Source organism: Sarcophilus harrisii, chromosome 2 (genome assembly GCF_902635505.1).
Source record: "Sarcophilus harrisii chromosome 2, mSarHar1.11, whole genome shotgun sequence".
NCBI classification, from domain to species: Eukaryota; Metazoa; Chordata; class Mammalia; order Dasyuromorphia; family Dasyuridae; genus Sarcophilus; species Sarcophilus harrisii.
In genome coordinates this window covers 454000236-454023776 of record NC_045427.1, presented here as the reverse complement: position 1 = coordinate 454023776, position 23541 = coordinate 454000236, and the positions used below count along the sequence as shown (strand labels likewise).

Below are 23541 nucleotides of genomic sequence, written 5' to 3'. Positions count from 1 at the left end.
ACCCAGCGAAAGAACTCTGGGAGATGACTATGAACCACTACATAGAATTCCCAATCCTTCTGTTTTTGTCGGCCTGCCTTTTTGATTTCCTTCACAGGCTAATTGTACGCTATTTCAAGGTCCGATTCTTTTTGTACAGCAAAATAACTGTTTGGACATATATATGTATATTGTAGTTAACATATATTTTAACACATTTAACATGTATTGGTCTACCTGCCATCTGAGGGAGGGGGTGGAGAGAAGGAGGGAAAAAATTAGAACAAAAGCTTTTGCAATTGTCAATGCTGAAAAATTATCCATGCATCTATCTTATAAATAAAAAGCTATAATAAAAAAAGATAATGATGACAACAGCAAAACCACAAAACTTAATGGAATGCAGCTAAAGCAGCTGTTCAAGGAGCATTTATATTTTACAAACATGTTATTAATAAAATAAATTTAGAGAATGAAGTGAGCATACAATTAGATTAAAAAATAATTTGGCAACTCTGAAACAAGTAGAAAAGTAGGTATCTTAAAACAAAAGAAAAATAGAGAAACTTAAAAGTATAGAACTTGGCGTTTAAGATTTGGTATTTTGAAAAGACTAATAATATTGATGAACCAGTTATTAACCTGATCAACAATAAGATACGAAAATCAAATTACAAAAAAAGGCACTAAACAAGTTCACAACAGAGAAGAAATAAACTTATCAGAAATTACCATATGTAATTATATGCCAGCAAAATTGAAAATTCAAAGAAATTGATAAATACATATATACAAATATATAATACCCAAATTAATAAAACAACAAAAAGAGAGCTTAATATCACATTGGGGAGGGGGGGAATCACACATATAGAATTCCAGGACCATAAAGTTAGGGATTCCACAAAATCATAATATTAAAGACTTTCTAGCAGGCTTTAGTTCTTCATTTTGTTTTACAGATAAAAAAGCAGATGCAAAATTTGCGAGATTACTCCCTCAAGGTCACCAAAGTATAGCAAAGTGGAATTTAAAGATTATGTCCCCTGACCTTACATCAAATCCAACACACTTTTTCATGTGTCTAGCCACTTCCTTGTTCTTTACTATTTTTTTCTATTTCTGATGAGTTCTTTTTCATTCATGTCTGACACTTTCTGACCTATTGTTTAGTTATAGTTGATAATAATTAAAATGCAGCACATTTTATTTGTCCACAGAAAATTATAATTCAGTACATTTCAAACTTAGTACAAATCATGTGGGATATTGTGATTCTTCATTAAATATACCTTTTAAAGCCATATTTTGATGAAGTCAGATAAGTAAGTGGTGAAAATAATATCTAGACATTAGCATTGAGTTGATAAACTTTATTCTCTCTATTCTGTGTTAATTATTTTATTCCCATTATCTGTTGTTTAAAATACAAAACATAGACTTTGACTTAAAGAAGTATTCTCCCTTATTTATTCAGTGTTCCAACATCAATTCTTTTATTAAGGGGGCTGCAGGAGGCAATCAGGTCTGAAGCCAGATTTAAATTCAGGTTCTCCTGACTCCAGGCCTGGTATTGAATCAATTCTTTGGAGGGAAAAGATAGTAAGTAAGCTGAAAGACAGAACTGCAATATCTTTCTGTTATGCAAAACTTAATATGTTTGTGTACATTTTTTAAGTATTCACACTAGCATTTTTGGAAATGGTTCTTATTAATTTCAGTTTCAGATTTAGTAGTTTTAAATTGCTATCCTGTTAATTTCCTATTTTGGGCCTAGAACTTGGAAAACTTTAGTAGTTGCAAATTTCTAAAAATATTATAAGGCAGTCTTTGTATTTGATTTTTGTTAACAGATTGATTCTAAATAGAAAAAAACAGCACAGAAATAGTTAAAATTTGAACAGAAGCTACTCATTGTTCTGTAACCTTCTTAACTTTTTTTCCTTTTGCAGGAAATGACCTAAAGGCCTTACAAATACATTTGTGCATTCTTGCCTCAGACCTAACAATTAAGCATAAACTCAATCTGGAAGCAACACTTATTAATGTTACAAAGGAAACAACTACCTCAGAAAACAAAAGGAAAGGAAGAGGCAGCTGAGCAACTTGAAATAACAAACACTCCCAATTTTTAATAACTTGATTTAAGAAAAAAGAAGACATTTTATTTTTTTTCCTGCAGCGTTAAGAAGAAACACTACAGGTAAATGGATTTGGCAGACAGGCTCTGTCAAAATTATGCAGAGAGCTGATCTGTCAAAAGGACTTAGTTTAAAATAAAGATTCTCTGCACAGCTTTTATAGTCGCTGTTGATCAGTGTGTGGGTTTTTGTTTTTTTTTTGCTTTATTTTTCTGATATGTTAATGGAAAACATTAAGATACTGCATTTTAAAAATTAAGGTTATTTTCTGCCAGTATAAAAAGTATCAGGTGGCAAAATATTCTGGCAAAATAAATTATAAGTAAAAGATTTTCTTTGTTTGAAAATTGCATCCTCTTATGGAGAGAGTAGAATACTAAACAGGAAAGACTTTTAGTTTTCATTTTTGTGAATTGTTTCTGCAGCGGGGCTGCATTGGAAACATTGACACCGCAAACCTGCCACTCTACTTGTTGCTGAGATACACTGTGGAGGTACCTGCCTATTGGAAATGCCTTTTATGGAACTTTTGTTTGCAGTTCTCTATTGTTATTATACATAACTACAATTCTCAAGGAAGAGAATTGAAAAACTGATTAATTCAAGGACTTTTGGACAATTTCTTACTTATGTATTGTTGTAGTGCCCAGGAAAGTAAAATGGACTACAAGCGACGCTTTTTGCTTGGCGGGTCCAAGCAGAAAGTGCAGCAACACCAGCAGTATCCAATGCCTGAGCTAGGGAGGACCCTGAGTGCCCCCCTGGCATCAGCTGCCTCAGCATCCCCTTTGGTCTCTGCAGCTGCTGCAAATAGCTGCAACCATGCTGTAGCCCACACTACTCCAATTGCAGACATCCAGCAGGGAATCTCCAAATATCTGGATGCACTCAATGTGTTTTGCCGTGCAAGTACTTTTCTTACAGACCTTTTCAGCAATGTATTTAGGAACTCTCCCTATTCAAAGGCAGCTATGCAACTGAAGGATGTGCAGGAGCATGTCATGGAAGCAGCCAGTAGACTGACAGCCGCAATAAAACCAGAAATAGCAAAAATGCTGATGGAATTGAGCTCTGGAGCTGCTAACTTTAAAGATCAAAAGGAATTCAGTCTCCAAGATATTGAGGTAGAGTACCCTTTTATGTGCTACATTAAAAGTTAAATTTGTCTGGGAAAACTAATTACAAAGGCAAGTAGATGAATTTTTTTTGCTAAATAAACCTAGCTTTACTAGATCTTTATAATATATTTTCTTATTCAATGAAGTGGTATCTTAGTATGTTGATTCTTAATCTTTCATTAGATTTTATGGTAAGTGCAAGATATTTGTCTACTAAGTGAATGTTTTTATTTTCAATTGAATATGTTGGTAGAGTTTTAAAAATTATGACTTTTTTTTCATGTTCTTACCTTTTACCTTACTAAGTTCTAAACAAATTTCTGAAAGAAAAATTATTTACTCCAGTTTATTTGCATTCTGAAAGGTATCTTGGAATAATTGGTCATGGAATCAAAAAGACCTGGATTCAAATCCTGCCTCTGATATTTATTGACCGTGTGATCATAGGCAAGTTACCTAGTTTCTCAATGATGGAGGCAATTCTATAAGACTGTAAGAGTTGCTACAAAGGAATTATCTATGATCAGTGAACAGTGAAGGGGATTTCTACACCAGGATTTTCCTACCCTGAAATTACAGGTCTGAAAGCAGAAAAAACATTTTGCATTATATTATACTTAGCATAGTGATTGTTATATTATAGATACTCAATAAATTTTTTTTGCTTATGTGTTTCACTTGTGAATTGTGAGACTGTTTTGAATAAATAATATTAATTACTAACAGTAGGCACTTAAGTAACAACTTGAAAAGCTTTTCATGTGTTCTTTCATTTGATTTTTAAGAAATTATAGGAAATAAGTAGTGCAGTTATTATTGTCTTAATTTACTTTCCTATAAATAGGAAATTTATTTTCCTATTAAAGTGTAGAAAAATAATTTGGCAACCAATAAAGTGCAACAAAAATAGCTAGAAAGAGAAATTTCATTCAAAATAATTACAAATATTGTAAGATATTAATAGAACTCCTTCGGAGTTATAAAAGCCAAGAATCTCCAGGGCAATAATGAAAAAAAATGTGAGGAGCCTATTAGTATCAGATTTTAAATTGTATTATAAAATAATAATTCTAAAAACAACTAGGCATAGGTTAAAAAAGAGCTTGATCAGTGAAGCAGATAAGTCACAACATAAATATAGTAGCAAATAAAATCAGTATCTAGTATTGGGAGCAAGACCCTACTTACTGAAAGACTCATTATTTGACAAAATTCCTTTGAAAACTGGACAATAGCCTGATAGAAATTAGATTTAGTTGAACATCTCACACCATATATGAAAATAAACTTCAAAAGAATACATATCAAGTGTAAAACATCATATTATAAACAAGTTAGATGAGTTAGGAAAATATTACCTTTTGGGTCTATAGAGACAGAGTTCATAACTAAAAAAATGGTAGGCTAACAAAAGGTAAAAAGGACAATTTTGCTCATGTAAAATTAAAAAATTTCGGCACAAAAAAAATCTAATGTGAAAATGAAAGGGAAGGGACAGGTAGATGGGGGAGCACCAGCCGTGAAGTCAGGAGAACCTGAGTACAAATCTGGCCTCAGATACTTCACACTTCCTGGCTGTGGGACCCTGAGCAAATCACTTAAGCCCAATTGCTTCAGAGGGGAAAAAAAAGGGAAACAGTAACTGGAAAAACTTTGATAAAATATTTCTGAAAAAGGTCTTATTTCTAAGGTACATCAAAAAATGATTCAAGTTTATAAAACTTAAGAATTGTTCATTAATAGAGAATATGAAGATAATTTTCAAAGGAATTCAAAGCTGTTGTGAGTGATAGAAAAATGCCATAAGTCACTTAATAGTTAGAAATGCAGATTAAAGTAATTTTGAAATTCTAATTGATATATTTATCCAGTTGATGAAAAAGACAAAAGAGGAGAATAAAAATGCTGGAGGGGCTGTGGAAATGCATACTAGTTCATGGAGTTGTAAATTGGTCTTGTAAATTCTGAAGTGTAATTTGGAACTATGTAGAAAGTGAAGTGTGTCTATTCTTTGACTCAACTGTGGCCTATAATTCTTTGTTTTTTTTTTTTTAATTTTATTAAAGCTTTTTATTTACAAAACATATGCATAAGTAATTTTTCAACATTGACCCTTGCAAACCTTCTGTTCCAAATTTTCTCCTCCCTCCCCTAGATGGCAGGTAGTCCAATATATGTTAAATATGTTAAAACATAGGTTAAATGCAATATATGTATACATATTTATACAGTTATCTTGCAGCACAAGAAAAATCGGATGAAGAAGGGAAAAAAAACCTGAGAAAGAAAACAAAATGTAAGCAAACAACAAAAGTGAGAATGCTATGTTGTGAACCATATTCAGTTCCCATAGTCCTCTCTCTGGATGTAGATGGCTCTCTTCATCATACAATCAACAATTGGAACTGATTTGAATCATCTCAATGTTGAAGAGAGTCACGTCCATCAGAATTGATCATTATATACTCTTTTTGTTGCCATGTATAATAATCTGGTTCTGCTCATTTACCTTAGCTTCAGTTCATGTAAGTCTCCAAGCTTCTCTGAAATCACCCTGCTGGTTATTTCTTACAGAATAATAATATTCCATAACACTCATACAACATAACTTATTCAGCCATTCTCCAACTGATGGGCATCCACTCATTTTCCAGTTCTTTGCCACTACAAAAAGGGCTGCCACAAACATTTTTGCATAAATAAGTCCCTTTCCTTCCTTTAAGATCTCTTTGGGGTATAATCCCAGTAGAAACACTGCTGGATCAAAAGGTATGCGACAGTTTGATAACTTTTTGAGCATAGTTCCAAATCACTCTCCAGAATGGCTGGATTCGTTCACAGGTCCAGCAACAATGTATCAGTGTCCCAGTTTTCCCACATTCCCTCCAACATTGGTCATTATTGTTTCTTGTCATCTTAGACAATCTGAGAGGTGTGTAGTGGTATCTCAGAATTGTCTTAATTTCATTTCTCTGATTAATAATGATTTGGACATATGACTAGAAATAGTTTCAATTTCTTCATCTGAAAATTGTCTGTTCATATCCTTTGACCATTTATCAATTGAAGAATGGCTTGAACTCTTATAAATTTGAGTTAATTCTCTATATATTTTAGAAATGAGGCTAGGCCTATATTTTCAAAGAATTAAAGAAAAGGGAAATTTATATGTACAAAAATATTTATAGCAGCTTTTTTTTGGAAGTAGTCAAAAATTAGAAACAAGAGGATGCATTCTTCCATGAAGAAATGGCAGTATGTGAATTAATATGATGAAATATTTGCCATAAGAAATGATGAGATTGATTATTTCTTTTTTTTTTACTTAATAGTATTTTATTTTCCCCAAACTTCATATAAAAATAATTTTCATTATTCATCTTTGTAAGACTTTGTGTTCCAAATTTTTCTCCCTCCATCCCTTCCCTCTTCTTTCTAGACAGCAAACAATCTGATATAGGTATGTATAATTATGTTAAACAAATTTCCACATTAGTTGTATTGTGAAAAAAGGCACAGAACAAAAGGGGAAAACCACAAAAAAGAAAAAGGCAAAAAAAAAAAAAAATGAAAATAGTGTGCTTTGATTTGTATTTGGACTCCATAGTTCTTTCTATGGTTGTTGTCAGCATTTTCTATTACAAGTCCCTTGGAATTGACTTGGATTAGTGCATTGTTGAGAAGAACTAAGTCTATCATAATTGAATGTTGCACAGTATTGCTATTACTGTGTACAATATTTTCCTGGTTCTTAGCATCAGTTCATATAAGTCTTTCCAGGTTTTTCTGAAATCTCTCTGCTCATTTCTTTTTCCCCCCCATCATTCTTTACACTCATAGACTACAGCTGGTTTAACTGTTCCCCAATTGATAGTCATCTTTTCAATTTCCAGTTATTTGCCACCACAAAAAGAATATTTTTGTACACATAGGTTATAGACATAGTAGTGGTATTGTTGGATCTAAGGATATGCAAGTTTTTTAGAGCCCCTTTGGACTTCGTTCAAAATTGCTTTCCAGAATAGTTGGATTAGTTCACAGCTCCCTCAACAGTGTATCAGTGTTCCAATTTCCTCCCATCTTCTCCAACATTTATCATTCTTTTCTGTCATATTATTGATGTGTGAGGTAGTATCCTAAGAGTTGTTTTAATTTGCATTTTTCTAATCAATAGTTATTTAGACCGTTTTTATGACTAGTAATAGCTTTAATGAAATTGATAATTTTAGAAAAAATGAGGAAGATCTTTGTAAACTGAAGAACAATTTATATAGTAACATATTAAAGAGAAAAGTAACTTTGAAAGACTTTATAACTGTTATGAATGCAGTGATAAACCATGATTTCCAAAGAAAGAAGGTAAAGCACACCAGTTTCCTGAGGACTCCTTAAATTTGATAACTTTTATGAATACAGGCAGTATAGACAAATAGATTAAGTGCTTGGCTTTGTAATTAGAGGGACCGGGGTTCAAATCCAAACTGACATTTAGTAATTCAGTTACTATGGACACAAGTAATAACCTCTTTCTGCTTCAAGAAATTCTTAGGGTTTATAAACTATTGCTTGAAGGATATCCTACACATGGAGTTATTCACCCTGATACAATAACAGATGATTTCATTATTTGATAGTTTGCTTGAGCGCTGAAAAGGTTTTGAACAGAGGCACCCAAGATAGGGTTTGTATCCCATATTCTAGGATTAGTTAATTTTTAAGTGACTTATCACTGGGAAGGTTGATGACTAAACTTTTTGGGTTTTGGCCATAACAACTCAGTGAAATAGCCTGGAAGAGAAGCTAACTGGCTTCCTTCATAGCCAGGTTGAATTTAAGAGCCACTTCTAATACATCCTGATAGTATGACCTTAAACAAATCTATTTTAACTTCTCAAATTTCCTGGCTACTCTTGTGACCAGTTGCTGATCTTCACTGATAAAGAGGGTTTTCCTCACTGGTAATTGCTCATACTCATGAAATCACAGGTATGATCAAAAACAAAAATAACTTATAAAGATAAAATATGTGACATGATGTTGGACCTGCATTGAAATTATAAAGCTGTCAATAAAGGGAGTGGGATAGCTAGATAACTAAGTGAATAGATTACTTGGCCTGAAGTTAGAAAGACTTCTGTTCCTGAGTTGAAATCCAACCACATATACTTAATAGCTGTGTGTCCCTGGGCAAGTCATTTAACTATATTTTGCCTCATTTCCTCCTCTGTAAAATGAATAGCAGAAAGAAATGGTAAACCACTCCCAGTGTCTTTTCTGGGAGAACTCCAAATGGGGTCATTATGAGCAACATGTGAAAAATGACTGAACAACATAAAAAAGGATGTTAATGAAATGATGAAATCACAAGATTTTGAAAAGCTGTAAAAATGAAATGTAAAACAATAGGTTTCAAAGGGAAGAATGAATCTTAATGGATGGAAGAAGATATTTTCATAAAAACTATACTATTGTATTTTCTAATAAAAATCTTGAATTTTAGAAATATTAATGATCTTTAACTATTGCTAGAATAGTCTTTAAATGAATTGAATGTTAATTTTTAAGGAGACAGTATTTATTTGAATAGAGCATATTTTTAAAATATGTGAATCCACTTACCTTATATCTCTTTTTAAATTAAATTAATTTTTTTTGGAGGCCGTTGGGATTAAGTGACTTGCTTAGGGTCAACACAACTAGGACATGTGAAGTATTTGAGGTCAAATTTGAACTCAGGTACTCCTGACTTCAGGGCTGGTGCTCTATTCATTGTGCCATCTACCTGCACCTGAAGATAGTTTTCAACTTTCATTGTTGTAAGACTTGTGTTCCACATTTTTTCTCCCTCTTTCCCTGACACTCCCCCCCCCCCCAAAAAAAAAAAAAAAAACCAGCAAGCAGTCTAATATAGATTAAATATATGCAATTCTTTGAACATTTTCAAATGTCAACAAGCATTTTTTAAGCATTTATTATCAGGCACAAGTGCTAAGCACTGGGGTTATAAAGACAGACAAAAACAGCACTCTGCCCTCAAGGAGTTCACATTTACATAGGTGAGATTTAACAGTGGAATCTCAGCTTTATGAAGTTATTGTGAAGAATATAATTTATAAACATTGTTGCTTGTTTTTTCCTGGCTTTACTTTTCTAGCTTTCTTTGTTTCCCTTCACCTATATGATACTATAGCCAAAAGGAGCTATATGACTCTTTTTCCAGATCACATAATCCTTTAATGCTTCATTTTTTCCCTTATATTTTCCCCAATCAGAAGTACCTTTTGGTTGAACTCACAACACTTTTATTTGTTTCTCTCTAATGTGTTTATAATACTCAGTCTTTTGTTAGAGTTCTTATATTACAGTATATGTGGTTTATCTTCTCTACTACAGTATAAATTCTCCAAGAATAAGAACTCTTGTCTTATTTATCTTAATATCCTTTAATTGGGGATATGCTTGAACACAGTAGGTACTTTCTTAGTGTCTGTTGCATTGAATTTATCAAATGGTTAAAAATGTCAGATTGACTCATTGGATTTTGTCTCATAAATTCTCATTCTCTCTCTCTCTCTCTCTCTCTCTCTCTCACTCACTCACTCTCTCTCTCTCTCTCTTTTTAACTGTCAATGGCTATTATACTAAATGAACTTGAAATATTGGATCACTTCAGCCACTGTGGGGAAGAGCTTTGCAGACAGTGACTCAAGGCAGCAGTGGCAACAATATTTTAACTTGTATTTTCTCCCAAAGATTTGTGTGGACCACATTTCTCATGTGCTACCCTGTAATCAACTATAATTAAAACAGTTACTGTATATTTAAGATTTTATTGTAAAATAAACCTTTAGAGCTCACTAATCTCTTTTAGCTTATAAATTTTGGCATAACCATTAAGCTCTTCTCAATAACCTGTTTTAACTTTCTTGAAGAAGTTAACTCTTTAAATGTAAACTTATATGGTTTGGAAAAGAGTTAGAATGTTCTTGTCACTTGTGTATTACATTAGTTAACTCTTTAAATGTAAACTTATATGGTTTGGAAAAGAGTTAGAATGTTCTTGTCACTTGTGTATTACATTTGGAATTAGAAAGACCTGAATATGAATCCTGCTTCTGAAACTAACTGGCTTTGTGACCCTGGTTGGGCAAGTTATTTTATCTCTTTTTTCTCATTTGTAATGAGGATAATAATTTCCTCACTCAATTTGTGGGACTCAATTTGAACTAATACAGAGTGTATGTAAATTCTTAGGATAACTTTAAGCTATTACAATTTAAAACTTTCCTAAGACTTTTGAAATACCCTGTATACATAAAACAATTTGCAAGTTTTATAATGTTTATATAAGTGGTCAAGTCAAGCTAGACCTGTGGTGAAGGCAAATATCTTTTTGCAAATTTATAGAAAAACATCTCACTCTGCCCTTTGCTCAGTGATGCCATACACTTATAATACTGCAGTAGAGAGAGGGAGAGGGAGGGAGGGAGGGGGGGGGGCGGGGCAGGAAGGAGAGAGGCACAGACAAAAGGAGACAGAGAGAAAAGAAATTTGGATCCCAAAGCTGAGGATAAACTTTGGACTACATGCCATTCTGGTCTTTCCCTGCTCCCAAGCCTCCTAGAACTTAGAAAAACAAATGAAAATTTTGGCCACTTGCCTGCTCCTGAACTTCTGTTTGGATTATTTTTATCCTTGAGAAATGGGAGCAGAGTTAGTCAGGCCCCTTGGGTAGGATTCACCTTTGCCAGACCTCCAATCCTTCCAATTTATAAATAGCAGGCCTACTGCCTCAGAATTGGCCTTTTGCCAAGGGAAAGGCAATGGATTTTTAGGCTTAGAAAAGACATTATAGGAAAGAAAAGGACAAAATTAAGGGTATTCTATTCACTGGTACCCTTTCCTATTCTCTTTTACCATGTTCATCAGAATTGCTGACTCTTATCATGTCTTTTGATGAGTATACTTGTTCATGGTTTATGGGGATCCTTTGCAATGTAAATAGTTGGCCTTTGGCAGTACTTTGTTTTTCTATATATGGCCAGTCTAGGTAGACTGCCAAGGGGATCATGGCTAGCAAATTTTTTTTCTCCTTAAATAGCAGAATTTTATGTTTTTGTGGGAATACATTTCCTGTCTTCTAGTTAAGTGATTTACTCTCTACTATGTGAACAGAATGAGCAATTTTAAAAAAAAATCTTGTTAATTAAATTTTGATCTTCATTTTGGTGATAACTAACATTTCTTTCTATTTAATAACATATTAAATATTTTATTGTTCCCCAATAACATGTAAAAACAGTTTTTAATATTTAAAATTTTGAATTCCAAAATTTCTCCTTTCCTTTCACCCTCATTGGAAAGCAAGCAATTTTATATAGGTTATACATATGCAGTCATGTAGAACATATTTCCATATTAGTCATATTGTGAGAGAAAGCAGACAAAAACAAGAAATATAAAGAAAACTTTAAAAATGCTTTAATCTGCATTCAGACTTTTATCAATTCTTTCTCAGGAAGTGGAAAGCATTTTTCATTATAAATCTTCAGAATTATCTTGGATCATTATATTGCTGAGAATAGCTAAGTCATTCACAGTTGATCCTTGTACAATATTGTTACTATGTACAAGGTTCTCCTGGTTCTGCTCATTTCACTTTGCTAAATCTTTCCAGGTTTTTCTCATAGCATACTGCTCTTCATTTCTTAAAATATAACATTGTTCATCCAGTCTTTAATTGATGGACATTCCCTTAATTTCTAATTCTTTGCTACCATAAAAAGAGCTGCTATAAATATTTTGGGAAATACATTTCCTTTTCCTTTTTCTTTTATATTTTTTAAACTTTTCCTTGATCTCTCTTATTTGATTCACTTTTGCTTATTTGATTTTTCAAATCCTTTTAAAGTTCTTTCAAGAACTCTTTTTGTGCTTGGGACCATTTGACGTTTCTAATTGAAAATGGAATAACTTTTTTTAGCTCCTTTGTCTTCTACTTAATATGAATCCAGATCTTCTCTAACTCCATAGTAACTATCTATGGTTGGATTCTTCAAATCTTCTCTATCCCTATAGTAATTAGCTATGGTTGGGTTCTCTCTACTTTGCTTACTCATTTTTATTATTTTTTTTTTTTGTTTTATTTTGTTTTTAGCAAATTCTAATCCTAAGGTATGGGGAATGATGCCCCAAGCCTTAGGTCCTTCCTTTCCCCACCACTACTCTTCATTGCTAAGCTATGGCTAAAGGCCTCAAGTTGTGTCAGAAATGACTTTGCTTCCTGCAGTCCCCTCAGTGGCTGCAAACTACAGCTGTCCTCTTTCAGTTTAGTGAACTAAAACCAGATTCTCTGCTGTCCTGCAAGCATCTATAGCCAGCAGGGTTTCTGTCCCTTTACTACTACAATCATGAGGTGTGAGCTAGGTCCTTCTGTCCTGCAGGAGCAACCCAACTGGTGATGTGTCTGGTCAGCACAGCTGGCTTGGCATTAATAGTGGAAGGTCTGAATATTCAATCTTCTTCCACTCAGAAATCAGCCCCTGATTATGTCGGTGAGATGAAAGTTTCTAAGACGAAGCTGGCTCCCAATCTCAAATGTTCTCAGGGCTTATTGATTTCACAGAATTAGTCTTAAGGTAAAATTTCTTTTTATTTTTTCTTTTTATTTATTTATTTATTTTTTGATAAAAGAGGTTTATTATTGAGTTTAGAAGTAGGAGATAGGTGAAGGTAGAGATAAGCAGGGCACTGGACAGAGGGTCCTCACGTGGATAGCATGTTTGGAATCTCTGCAAAGAGGGGTTCCCCAGCATGGCCCTTTTAAGTCGGAGACTTAGCTCGAGGGGCTTTGGGGTATGGCCCCAAAGTTGGCTCAGATGGTGGGGCTGGGACAGGTCTGGATCTTCTATTGGAATTCAAAGGGACAAGGATTTGTGAGTCAAAGGGTAATTTACATTAACTAAGGGGGGTTGGGAATCAGAGATTGGAATCTTTCCCGCCTCATTCCCCCCTCAAGCAGTTGGAACTTAAATTCATTTAAGGAAAAAAAAAAACATGGGGCAAAGTCAGTTATTGAGACAGAATTGAAGATTTTCTCCTTCCAGGATTTTCCAAGTTCAGGGGTCCCCTCTTCATCTCCCCCTCAAGCACCTCCAAAGGCATGTGGGAAAAGGGGCGCTGATCTTTAAAGTAAAATTTCTACTTCACTCTGACAGAACCTCTATTCCTGAAGTTAGGACTTTCTTGGGGGCAGGAGAAAAGAATCTTCTCAAGTTATCATAGGAGAACTACTGCTTTACCTAGACTTCTGTTTATTACCAATGCTGTACATTCTTTGAGGTATTGTTCTGTTTTTTTTTGGGGAATAAATTTGAGGAATCAAAAGTTTTCTTACCTATTCCACCATTTTCCCAGAATCCTCTTCCCACATATTTGAGAAATGAGACAAACTTCCTATAAATTTTTTCCACAGTTGTAATTATTGTATATTTCCCTTTATCTTACTTCGCTATTCATCTTTTTTTCTTTCCTTTTACTTTGTCCATCCTCAGAAGGGTTTGCTTCCATCACTGTATCCCCTAACTTTCCCTCCCTTCTATCAGCAGTCCCCCTCTTATCCTTTCTTATACTACTTTCTTGTAGATTGTGTGGTACAGCATTTAATAAAAAAGCTGGAGACATATCTAGAAGCAAAGCGAAGTTTATTCGTTCTCGAGAATTGGGTGTCCCACCCATCGAGCAGACAATCTAAGGGAGGAAGCATCGTAGAGGGCAGGGTCTACACTTTTTATCCCTAACCCAAATACCCCCTCCCACCACTGACCCTCATCCTTATTGGCTGAGGATCTTACATTCTAAACGAGGGAACTACTCAAGAAATTGAACTTGACCAATAAGTACATAGTTGCCCATATTTGACCTAACACAAAGACACTGATGTCATAGGAGGATAACAAGGGGATTTAAGTATGTCCTTAGGGGATAGCAGGGAGGGAATTTAAGGATGCCCTTGACTTGATGCTTAAAGTCCTTCAGGCCTACTCAAACTTTGAAATAGATGAAGCCTTACTCGATTTTCACAAGTGTCTTGAAAGATCTCACCTCATCTCGTTCATAGATTAAGATATATTTCTATTCCAAATTGAGTGTGTATGTTATTTCCTCTTTGAGCCAATTTTAATGAGAGCAAGGTTCAACTTATTCCCTTTCCCTCTCAATCTTGTGCTCCACTATACAAATTTTTTGCACTTCTTTTATGCAAGCTAATATATTCCATTCTACTTCTTCTCCTCCTTCTAGAGCACATTCTTCTATCTCACCCCTTTTATTTCTTTTTCAGAAATAAATGTATCATATTCAACTAACACCTATGACCCTCTATGTATATTTCTTCTAACTGCCTTAATGATGTGAACTTTCTTAAGATTTAGAAGTATCATCTTCCCATGTAGGAATGTGAACAATTTAATCTTATTGAATCCCTTATGATATCCCTTTCCTTTTTATACTTATATTTATTCTTGTATTTGAAAATAGTTTTCTATTCAGTTCTGGCTTTTTTTTTTTCAGAATGCTTAAAGTCCCCTCTTTCTTTGAATGTCCTTTTTTTTTTCCTTTCTTTTTTTTTATTTCTGAAGGATTTTTCTTTGCTGTGTAAGTGATTCTTGGTTGTAATTCTAACTCTTTTGTCATATGAAATATCATATTACAAACTTTCCAATTCTTTAACTTGCTACTAAAATCTTATGCTATCCTGCTGTGCCTCCATGATATTTAAATTGTATCTATAATATTTTCTTCTTGAATTTGAATTGTATTAGAACTTAACTATAATATTCCTGGGAATTTTAATTTGGGGATATTTTTCAGGAGGCGATCAGTGGACTCTTAATTTCCATTTTGCCCAATGATTATAGCACAACAAGGCAATTTTCCTTGTTAATTTCTTGAATTTCTTTTCTCTTTAGGCTCTTTTTTTAAAATCATAGCTTTCAGGTAGTCCAAAAATTCTTAAATTATCTCTTTGATCTATTTTCCAATGAGATATTTCACATTTTCTTTTCTTTTTTTCATTTTGTTTTATTGTTTGTTAAGGTCTCAAGTTTTTACTTGGTCAATTCAAAATTTTAAGGAACTATTTTCTTTAGTAATCTTTTTTCCCTCCTTTTACATTTGGCCAGTTCTACTCTTTTTTTTTCTGTAAACATTTTTATTTAAAGTTTTGCGTTCCATATTCTATCCTTCTTTACATCTCTGCTTTCCCTTCCCTGAGATGGTAAACAATTAGATATAGGTTACACATGAACTATGTAAAACATTTCTATGTTAGTCATTTTGTACAAGAAGACTTGAATAAAAGAAAAAAAGTGAAAAATAGCATGCTTCATGTAGTCTGTATTTTAACAATATTTAATTTTTAAAATTTATTATTTTATTTTTTTTCCAGTTACATATAAAACAATTTTTGACATCTGTTTTTAAAACTTTGAGTTCCAGGTTCTCTTTCCTCCTTTCTCCCTCTTTGCCAGGTGTCATTAAGAAGGCACTTGTGAAGTCATGTAAAACATCTCCATAAAAGTCATGTTCTCTACTCAAGTCTCCCCCCCCCCAAAAAAAAAAAAAAACTCTCAAGAAAAATAAAGTTAAGAAAGTATCCTTCAATCTGCATTCAGATGCAATTAGTTCTTTCTCTGGGTATGTATAGAATTTTTCAGACCAATTCTACTTTTTAAGGAGTTCTTTAGTGAATTTTTTGTACATCTTTTTTCCCATGTAGTTGATTCTGATTTTTAAGGAGTTCTCTTCAATGAATTTTTGTGCTCTTTTTTTTTTTTTTTTTTTTAAACCATTTGGACTATTTTGTTTTTTAAAGTGTTATTTTAATCAGTATTTTTGGTGCCCTCCTTTGCCAGGGTGTTGACTCTTTTTTCTTGATTTTATCTTCTCTCTCATTTCTTTTTCCCATTTTCTCTCAAGTCTCTCTCTTTGTTTGTTTGTTTTGCTGAGGCAATTGAGGTTAAGTGATTTGCCCAGGGTCACATAGCTGGGAAGTATTAAGTGTCTGAGGTCTGATTTAAACTTGGGTCCTCCTGACTTCAGGGCCATCCACTGTGCCATCTAGTTGCCCCACTCTTTGGTTTTTAAAATAATTTTTGAGTTCTTTCAGAAATTCTTTTTGGGCATGAGACTAATTCACATATTTTTCTTTGAAGCTTCAGATTGACAGATTTTGACTTTGTTTTCTCCTCAGTTTGTGTTTTGCTTATCCCTGTCATCATAGTAACTTTCTTTGGTCAGGTTCTTTTTTTTTTTTTTTTTTTTTTTTTCATTTTACTCATTTTTTCCCAGCTTTCTTCTTGACTTTTAACTTGATGTTAGAATTGGACTTTGTTCCTGGAGTGGGGGGAACACTGTTCCAAGATTTAGACATTTGGAGGAGCTGTTTTCAGAGCTAGTTCTGGGAGTCTGTAAGGCTTTCATTCTTCGAAGGTTAAATGATTTTAGGAAAGGTGTGGTTGATTCTCTCCTGGCCTATGTTCTGCTCTCTTGAATGACTACTAGCACTCTTTTCTACATTGGAATTGTGACCAAGGTCCTCACTTCTCTATGGCCACAAACTGGTATGTTAGTGCTCTCAATTGCCTTGGATCCAAGACTGCAACCTGAATCCTCACTTGATCAATGCAACAGGGTCTTATGCTCATTGCCAACAAAGGGACTCTTGTAATCTTCTTACTAATAGTCTGACCCTCTTGTCATCTGTGGGCTGAGAGTTCCATGAGCAGCTGCTGCTGTCCCTGATGACTCTGTCATCCCTAAGGCCTGCTGCTGGTTTGCTGGTGTACAGCCTGTGTTGGAACTGTGTTCTTCTTTTATCCCAATACAATAAACCTTTCCAGCTGTCATTCTGAGTTACCTTGGGTGTGAAATTTTTTTTTGCTCTGTCCAGAATTTATTTTGAGGCATTATTTAAAGTTTTGGCGGGAAATTTGGAAGAGCTCAGATGAGCTCCTCGTTTTCTCCTATTTTGGCTCTGCTCTGATAACTAACATTTCTATATTCTATAATTAATAAGCATCAGAGACTTGGTTAGAACTTAGGTCTGTTTATTTTGGATGAGTGTGTGCCCAAAATATTATAGACTAATAATAATAATGGAAAATAGTGGAAGCTACTTTGAAAGAATGAGTCTCATCACTCACATGAAGCCAAATCAGTAGATTATTATTTTAAATGTTCTTTAATTCTCCAAGGATCTATGGTTTTGTTAGTGATAGTGTTCTCTACACATTTTTAACTTAGTTACCAATCCTCTGGTGATAAGTCTGTACAGATTTATCTAAAGTGGTCCTCAGATACCTGAGATCACTGTTGAGCTGGTGTTAGAAGCCTTCCTAACTTGATAGAGAAATTGCCAGAACTTATGCAATGCTGGCAAAGCATTTGAGAGACCAGTGTAATATCCCAAAATGTGATGAATGAGGTATAAACTTGAGTCAATGTTATTCTTTGAGATGAATGACAATTGTTTGTTTTTGCTACAGAAAATGTAGTAAATATTCCTGGTCTATATGTTACAGATAATGTTCTGGAGCCTTAAATTGTTTCCTCCTTTTATTCTTAATAGTTCCTCATCCTATTAACATTTTACATGGGGTCTTTTCTTGCCAGTATTTTAGCATTATATTTTGACTACTTTATCTACATAAGTAACTTCCAAATCTACCCTGACCTTCCATATAATATTTGTAAAGCTTTTTGTACATTGTAAAATATAATAATAATAGTTAACCTTTATATTGCACTTATAAGCATTTTACAGTTGTCTTATTTCATTCTCACAACAACCCTGAGCGATAGATACTATTATTTTCTCCATTTTATAGATGAGGAAACAGAGATAGAGAGGAGTTAAGTGATTTGTCCAGGATCACATGACTATGTAAGATGCTATTAAAATTATTCAAATTACCTGAGAAAACATCATTTAGCTTTTGGGTATCGCCTTATATTTGCCATGTCCAAACATAACCTTTTCCCTTAAATCTATTCTTTTTCAGAATTGAAACTGTTTCTCAGTGTGTTCCCTTCTCCTGTACCTTTCGTATTCATTAGTTTCCAAGGCTATACAGATTCTACCTTCACAACATTTCTCACATCCTCTTCATCTACTTTCACCATCTCCACCCTCTTACAGGAAATTCCTGAATAGTATTTTGCACACAGTAGACCATAAATGTTTGTTTGAAAGAGAATTGGCCAGATCTGTGCTAGCATTTAACAGCTGTTGCAATTGCTTCCTCATGGACCTTCCTGCTTCTACTTGGCATTTAGATGGCATAGTGGATCAGGTATTAGATTTGGAGATAAGAAAACCCATCCACAAATGTGTGTGTGTGTGTGTGTGTGTGTGTGTGTGTGTATACATTTACAATATATAAAATATATATGCATATATATATATATATATATACACACAATGCTTTTGCATACCTTAAAGCACCATATAAATGAATAACTGACATCATTATTTTCACTTTTTCCTATAATCTCTCCTTTATATCAGTGCCTGAAAAAAGCTTCTGAATGCATAACATAAGATGTGGTAGTAAGTAAGAAGGCCAGACTTGTAGTCAGGAAGATGTGAGATCAAATATTGCTTTACTGATTAGCTGGGCGACTCTGGGCAAGTCACTTGAAGTCTCAGCCTGTTTCCTTAAGTGTAGAATAAGGATAATAAAAGCACTTATTTCACAGAGTTGTGGGGTCCAAATGAGATTAACCTCTATATAGTGGTTTATAAACCAGAAATCTCTATATAAATGCTAATTGTTAAGTGGTAGCATAGATCTTTCCAAATCACTTTGAAAAAAAAATTATTGTTCATTAAATGCAAAAAATTGTTCTAAGTGTTTGGAATACGGGGTCAAATTATATAATCTGTGTATTTAGGTGCTTGAAAGGTAAAGTGTGTGTGTGTGTGTGTGTGTGTGTGTGTGTGTGTGCATAAAATACATATATAGTGTCAAAAAGTCACCAAAAAGAAATCAAAATGGTTTAAGGAAATTTGAGGAGGGTGAAAAATTTTCAGCCAAACAGCATTCATGCTTATAAATCCTAAGTTGCTTTCTATTGTTTCACAGCTAAAGTTCACTTTCTTCCTGAGACTCAAGGCACTTTTTACTCAGATACCACTGTGATGTTAGGGCCTTCTCATATTATTCCCCTTCTTGTATTTGTTCTCTTTTTATCAAAGTTTTTCCTTCACTCTCCTCTCCTTCCTCCATTCTTTTGCTCAGCTGTTCATTATGGCTAGACTCCCATTCCCTCACCTTCAACTTTTGAATTCTTAATTACCTATCCTTTAAAGTGTCCACAGTATATCTTCCATTGCCATGAACCTCCTTCCCACTTGATAATGACCTTCCATTCCTCTCATATTATACATATTACACGTTCTGAAATGTGTTTAGTAAAATTGTATATTATAATTGTATGTTTATCTTATGTACTCTGTGGTAGAGACCATATCTTATCAAATTTTATATTTTAGCAAAATTCTGGACAATGAACTTACCAAAATGTTTGCCTTTTTTATTTGTTATATCTGCTAACAAGTAAAAGATTTGTTTTCCTATTAACTATATAAAAGTCAAAAGTAGGTTACTATCCAATTCTAATAATATTTAGTGTGAAGTTATTCTTGCACATGTTAAGTGCTTATTAAATGTTTTTTTAATTAGATTGTCTAACTGTACTTTTTAAATAGATTTACAGACATGTTAGATGATCTCTAAAATCCCTTTTAACTTTGATTTCTTATTTGTAGGACATTGTTCTACCAAGAATAGAATTGACTAAGAAATCATTTTAGTATCTTAGTGAATCAAAAACTATCCTTTCTGTATATGAAGAAGAGACTAACCTGTTTTGCCTTTACTTAGAAAATTTGTCATCAACATCATCATCAAATTTGTCAATTTAAAAAGAATATGGAGGGGCAGCTAGGTGGTTCAGTGAATAGAGCACCAGCCCTGAAGTGAGGAGGACTTGAGTTCAAATCTGGTCTCAGATACTTAACACTTCCTAGCTGTGTGACCCTGGGCAAGTCACTTCACCCCAATTGTGTCAACAAAAACAAAAAGATAAAATCCATAAAAAGAATATAGAGAAGATAACAGGTTAGGATAGGAAAAGGGGTGGGGCAGAGGAAAAGCTATTAGGAAGAAACATAAGTAAGATGAAGAAAATAAAAATACATTTTGCTAGTCAGGAAATGGAATAAGGTAGAAGAGTTTGAGAATAAATTAACTTTATCCCAAGAAGAGGAAAAAGAAATTTTTTCTTTAATTTCTCATGATTTTCAACATGACAATAAATGATTAAATGTCCTTTGGGCCTTTTATGATGTTATTTTCACTTATACTTCTGCAAGTGGTGTTAGATAATTAAAAAATCTGAGGAGATTGAAATTGATGAGGGAAAATGGAAGAAAACAATAAAAAGTCCTGGAATGAAACTGATTTCCTATATTATTGTACTTTATAAGCTCTCCTGACTAGGGTTGCTATAGTATTTCCTTATACATTTTTAAAATAGAAGAGACTCATTTATTATATATTATATATAACTCTATTATTATATAACTCTAATACCTTGTATAACTCAATTTTAAATTCTGATTAAAGAATGTTTACATTTCATATATTAGAAAACACACACCTTTATCTAAGAATTCATAGTTATATTTGGCAGCACTATATTGTTCTTCTAAGTTAGCGTAGTAAAACAAGATGATGTTTATTTTAACAAGAATATATGCCATTTTCTAAATAAATGAGATCCCCTTATTTCATTAAAGACTACTGCTACATTAGTCTTATTTGACCTGTGTCATCCATGGCAGTTTGGTTAGTAAATTTTCACATAATCTCAGCGTCTGAACAATAATCCCTTCTAAAACATACCCAACAAATGATAGTTTGATTTTTGCTTAAATATTTTAAGTAGCCTATCCCCAGAGAAGTGTCTAAAAACATTAAAAATTGAAACATTCTCTGTGTCTCTGCTGTCTCTCTCTTAACTTTACTTTTCTTGAGGATTTTTCTTTTTAAGGATAGATTTATTTTCTTTTACAACATGACTTTTATGGAAAGGTTTTGTGTAACTCATGTGGTTTCTCAATGGAGATTGGGAGTGTGGATAAAGGAGAGTATCTGAAACACAAAAGTTTCCGAAGCAAATGTAAAAAAAAATTGTTCTAAATGTAACTGGAGGAAAACATTAAATACATTTAGAAATTTAAAAAAAACCCAAATTTTTAGATAGCACTAATTCTTCAGAAGTTTTTCCTAAAATGAAAATTAAAGTTCTTTCATAGTAACTACAGCCATTACTTTTCATTTGTCTTCCGATGCCAAAAAGGAAACTAATGTATCTTCCATATAGCATGGCTCTTTAAGTACTTGAACACACTTATTATAGTCCTTCTAAACTGTCTTTTCTCCAAGTTAAATACATCCAGTTTTTTATCACTTTTTACATGTAATGATTTTGAGACTTCACTATACTCAATTCCCAATGAATGTTCCCTAGTTAAACATTGTCATTCCTGAAATACCGTTCACAGATCTAAACAGTGTTCCAGATATCTAAATAGGGCCGAATTCAACAAGACATCACCTCTAGTCTCTGACACTGTTTTTCTTGATGTATTCTTAGATTAGGTAGCTTTTTTGGCTGCTATTTTTCATTGTGGAATCATATCAAGTTTGCAATAGATTAACAGCATTGCTTCTCCTATCTTGTCCTTGGGAAGTTTATTTTTTTTAACCCAAATGTAACTTAGGCTTTACCAGTATGATATAGTCCAAAAAAAAAAAAAAAAAAAAAAGCCAGGATTTGGACATGGGAAGACTATATTTAAATCCTACCGCTACCAGTGGTCCTGTTTCCTTAGGCAAATCTCTTAAATTCTCTCACCCTGCTTTTTCTTCTGTAAAAATGGAAGTGAAAATACCTGTATTACTTAGCTGTAAGTTGGTACCTGTAACAATGTAATAATGTGCATAAAGTAGCATAAAAATGGTAGTTGGTGGTATCTTATTAGATTTGGCTTTTACCATACTGTAGATTCACTTTGAACTTGCATTCTACTGAAACCTCCAGAGATTTCAGTTGAATTTTTGACTCGCTACATTTTTCTCTCTACCTTTCTTATCCCCTTAAGATCATAAAATTAGGTTCTAAAACTAGAAAGGCCTTAGAAGTTCTCTAACCTAACCAACTCCTTTTTTTTTTGTAAAAGGAAGAAACTGAAAGCTTAAATAACTTATTCAAGGCCATATAGATAATGGGATCAAGTATTTTGAACTCAGGTACCTCTTCAATGCTTTATTCATTGTAAAACTGATTTTTTGAACCAAGTATAAAACTTAAAGATTTAAAAAGAGAAGTAAAACAATGCCAGTAAAATATTCATCCGTTTCATTAAGATTGTTGGTTTTAATATTATGTAGTTGATCAATATAGCTACTAATCATTGCTTTTATTTCTCATTTGTTGTGAATTTATCTTCATTTTTGATGTTGATAGTTTAGTTTTGTCTTTTCTCCATACCAAAAATTGCCTCCCCCCCATATTATTGATTTATCTTATTTTATTGGGGTGATTTATTTTTTATTGTTTTTTTTTTCAAAAACCAGATCCTAATTTTATTTAATAGTTAAGTTTTTTAAACTTTCAGTTTTGTTAATCTCTTTCATTTTTCAGGATTTCTATTTTGATATTTAATTCAGGGTTTAAAATTGTTGTTTTTCTATATACCCATTTTGTTGATCTGTTCTTTTCCTTTTTTTTTTTTTTTGATTTGTGTTTAGAAATATTAATTTTCTCCTAAGTATTGTTTTAGCTGTGTCTCATAAATATGATTGTTGTCTTACTGTTGTCATTATCTTGTATGAAATTATTAATTATTTCTGATTTATTCTTCAACCCACCCATTTAACCTTCAGAATTAAATTATTTAGTCTCTAATTAATTTTTAAAATTAATTAAGAGTTTTCAAAGACTTTGTTGAGTGTACTTTTTATTACATCAAGCTTGGTGGTGCATTGGGCAGTGACATGGTACAGTGGAAGACTCATATTCTTGAGTTCAAGTTTGACTTCAGACACTCACTAGCAGTATGAACCTGGGCAAATCACTTAACCCTGTTTGCCTTACTTTCTCATCTGTAAAATGAGGCAGAGAAGGAAATGGCAAATCACCCTACAATCTTTGTTAAGAAAAACCCAAATAGG

General features: G+C 33.2%; 1 protein-coding gene across 4 annotated transcripts in view; it reads left to right on the top strand.

Annotated features, from left to right (window-relative positions):
- Positions 1–23541, top strand: part of KIAA0355 (KIAA0355 ortholog) — a 136825-nt gene that overhangs the window by 50998 nt on the left and 62286 nt on the right. For all 4 annotated transcript variants that reach the window (XM_003757178.4, XM_023494139.2, XM_031954362.1 and 1 more), the window contains exon 2: positions 1932–3244. In XM_003757178.4, coding sequence (XP_003757226.1) covers positions 2750–3244 — 495 coding nt within the window. In that variant the 5' untranslated portion in view covers positions 1932–2749. The remainder of the gene's footprint in view (positions 1–1931; positions 3245–23541) is intronic.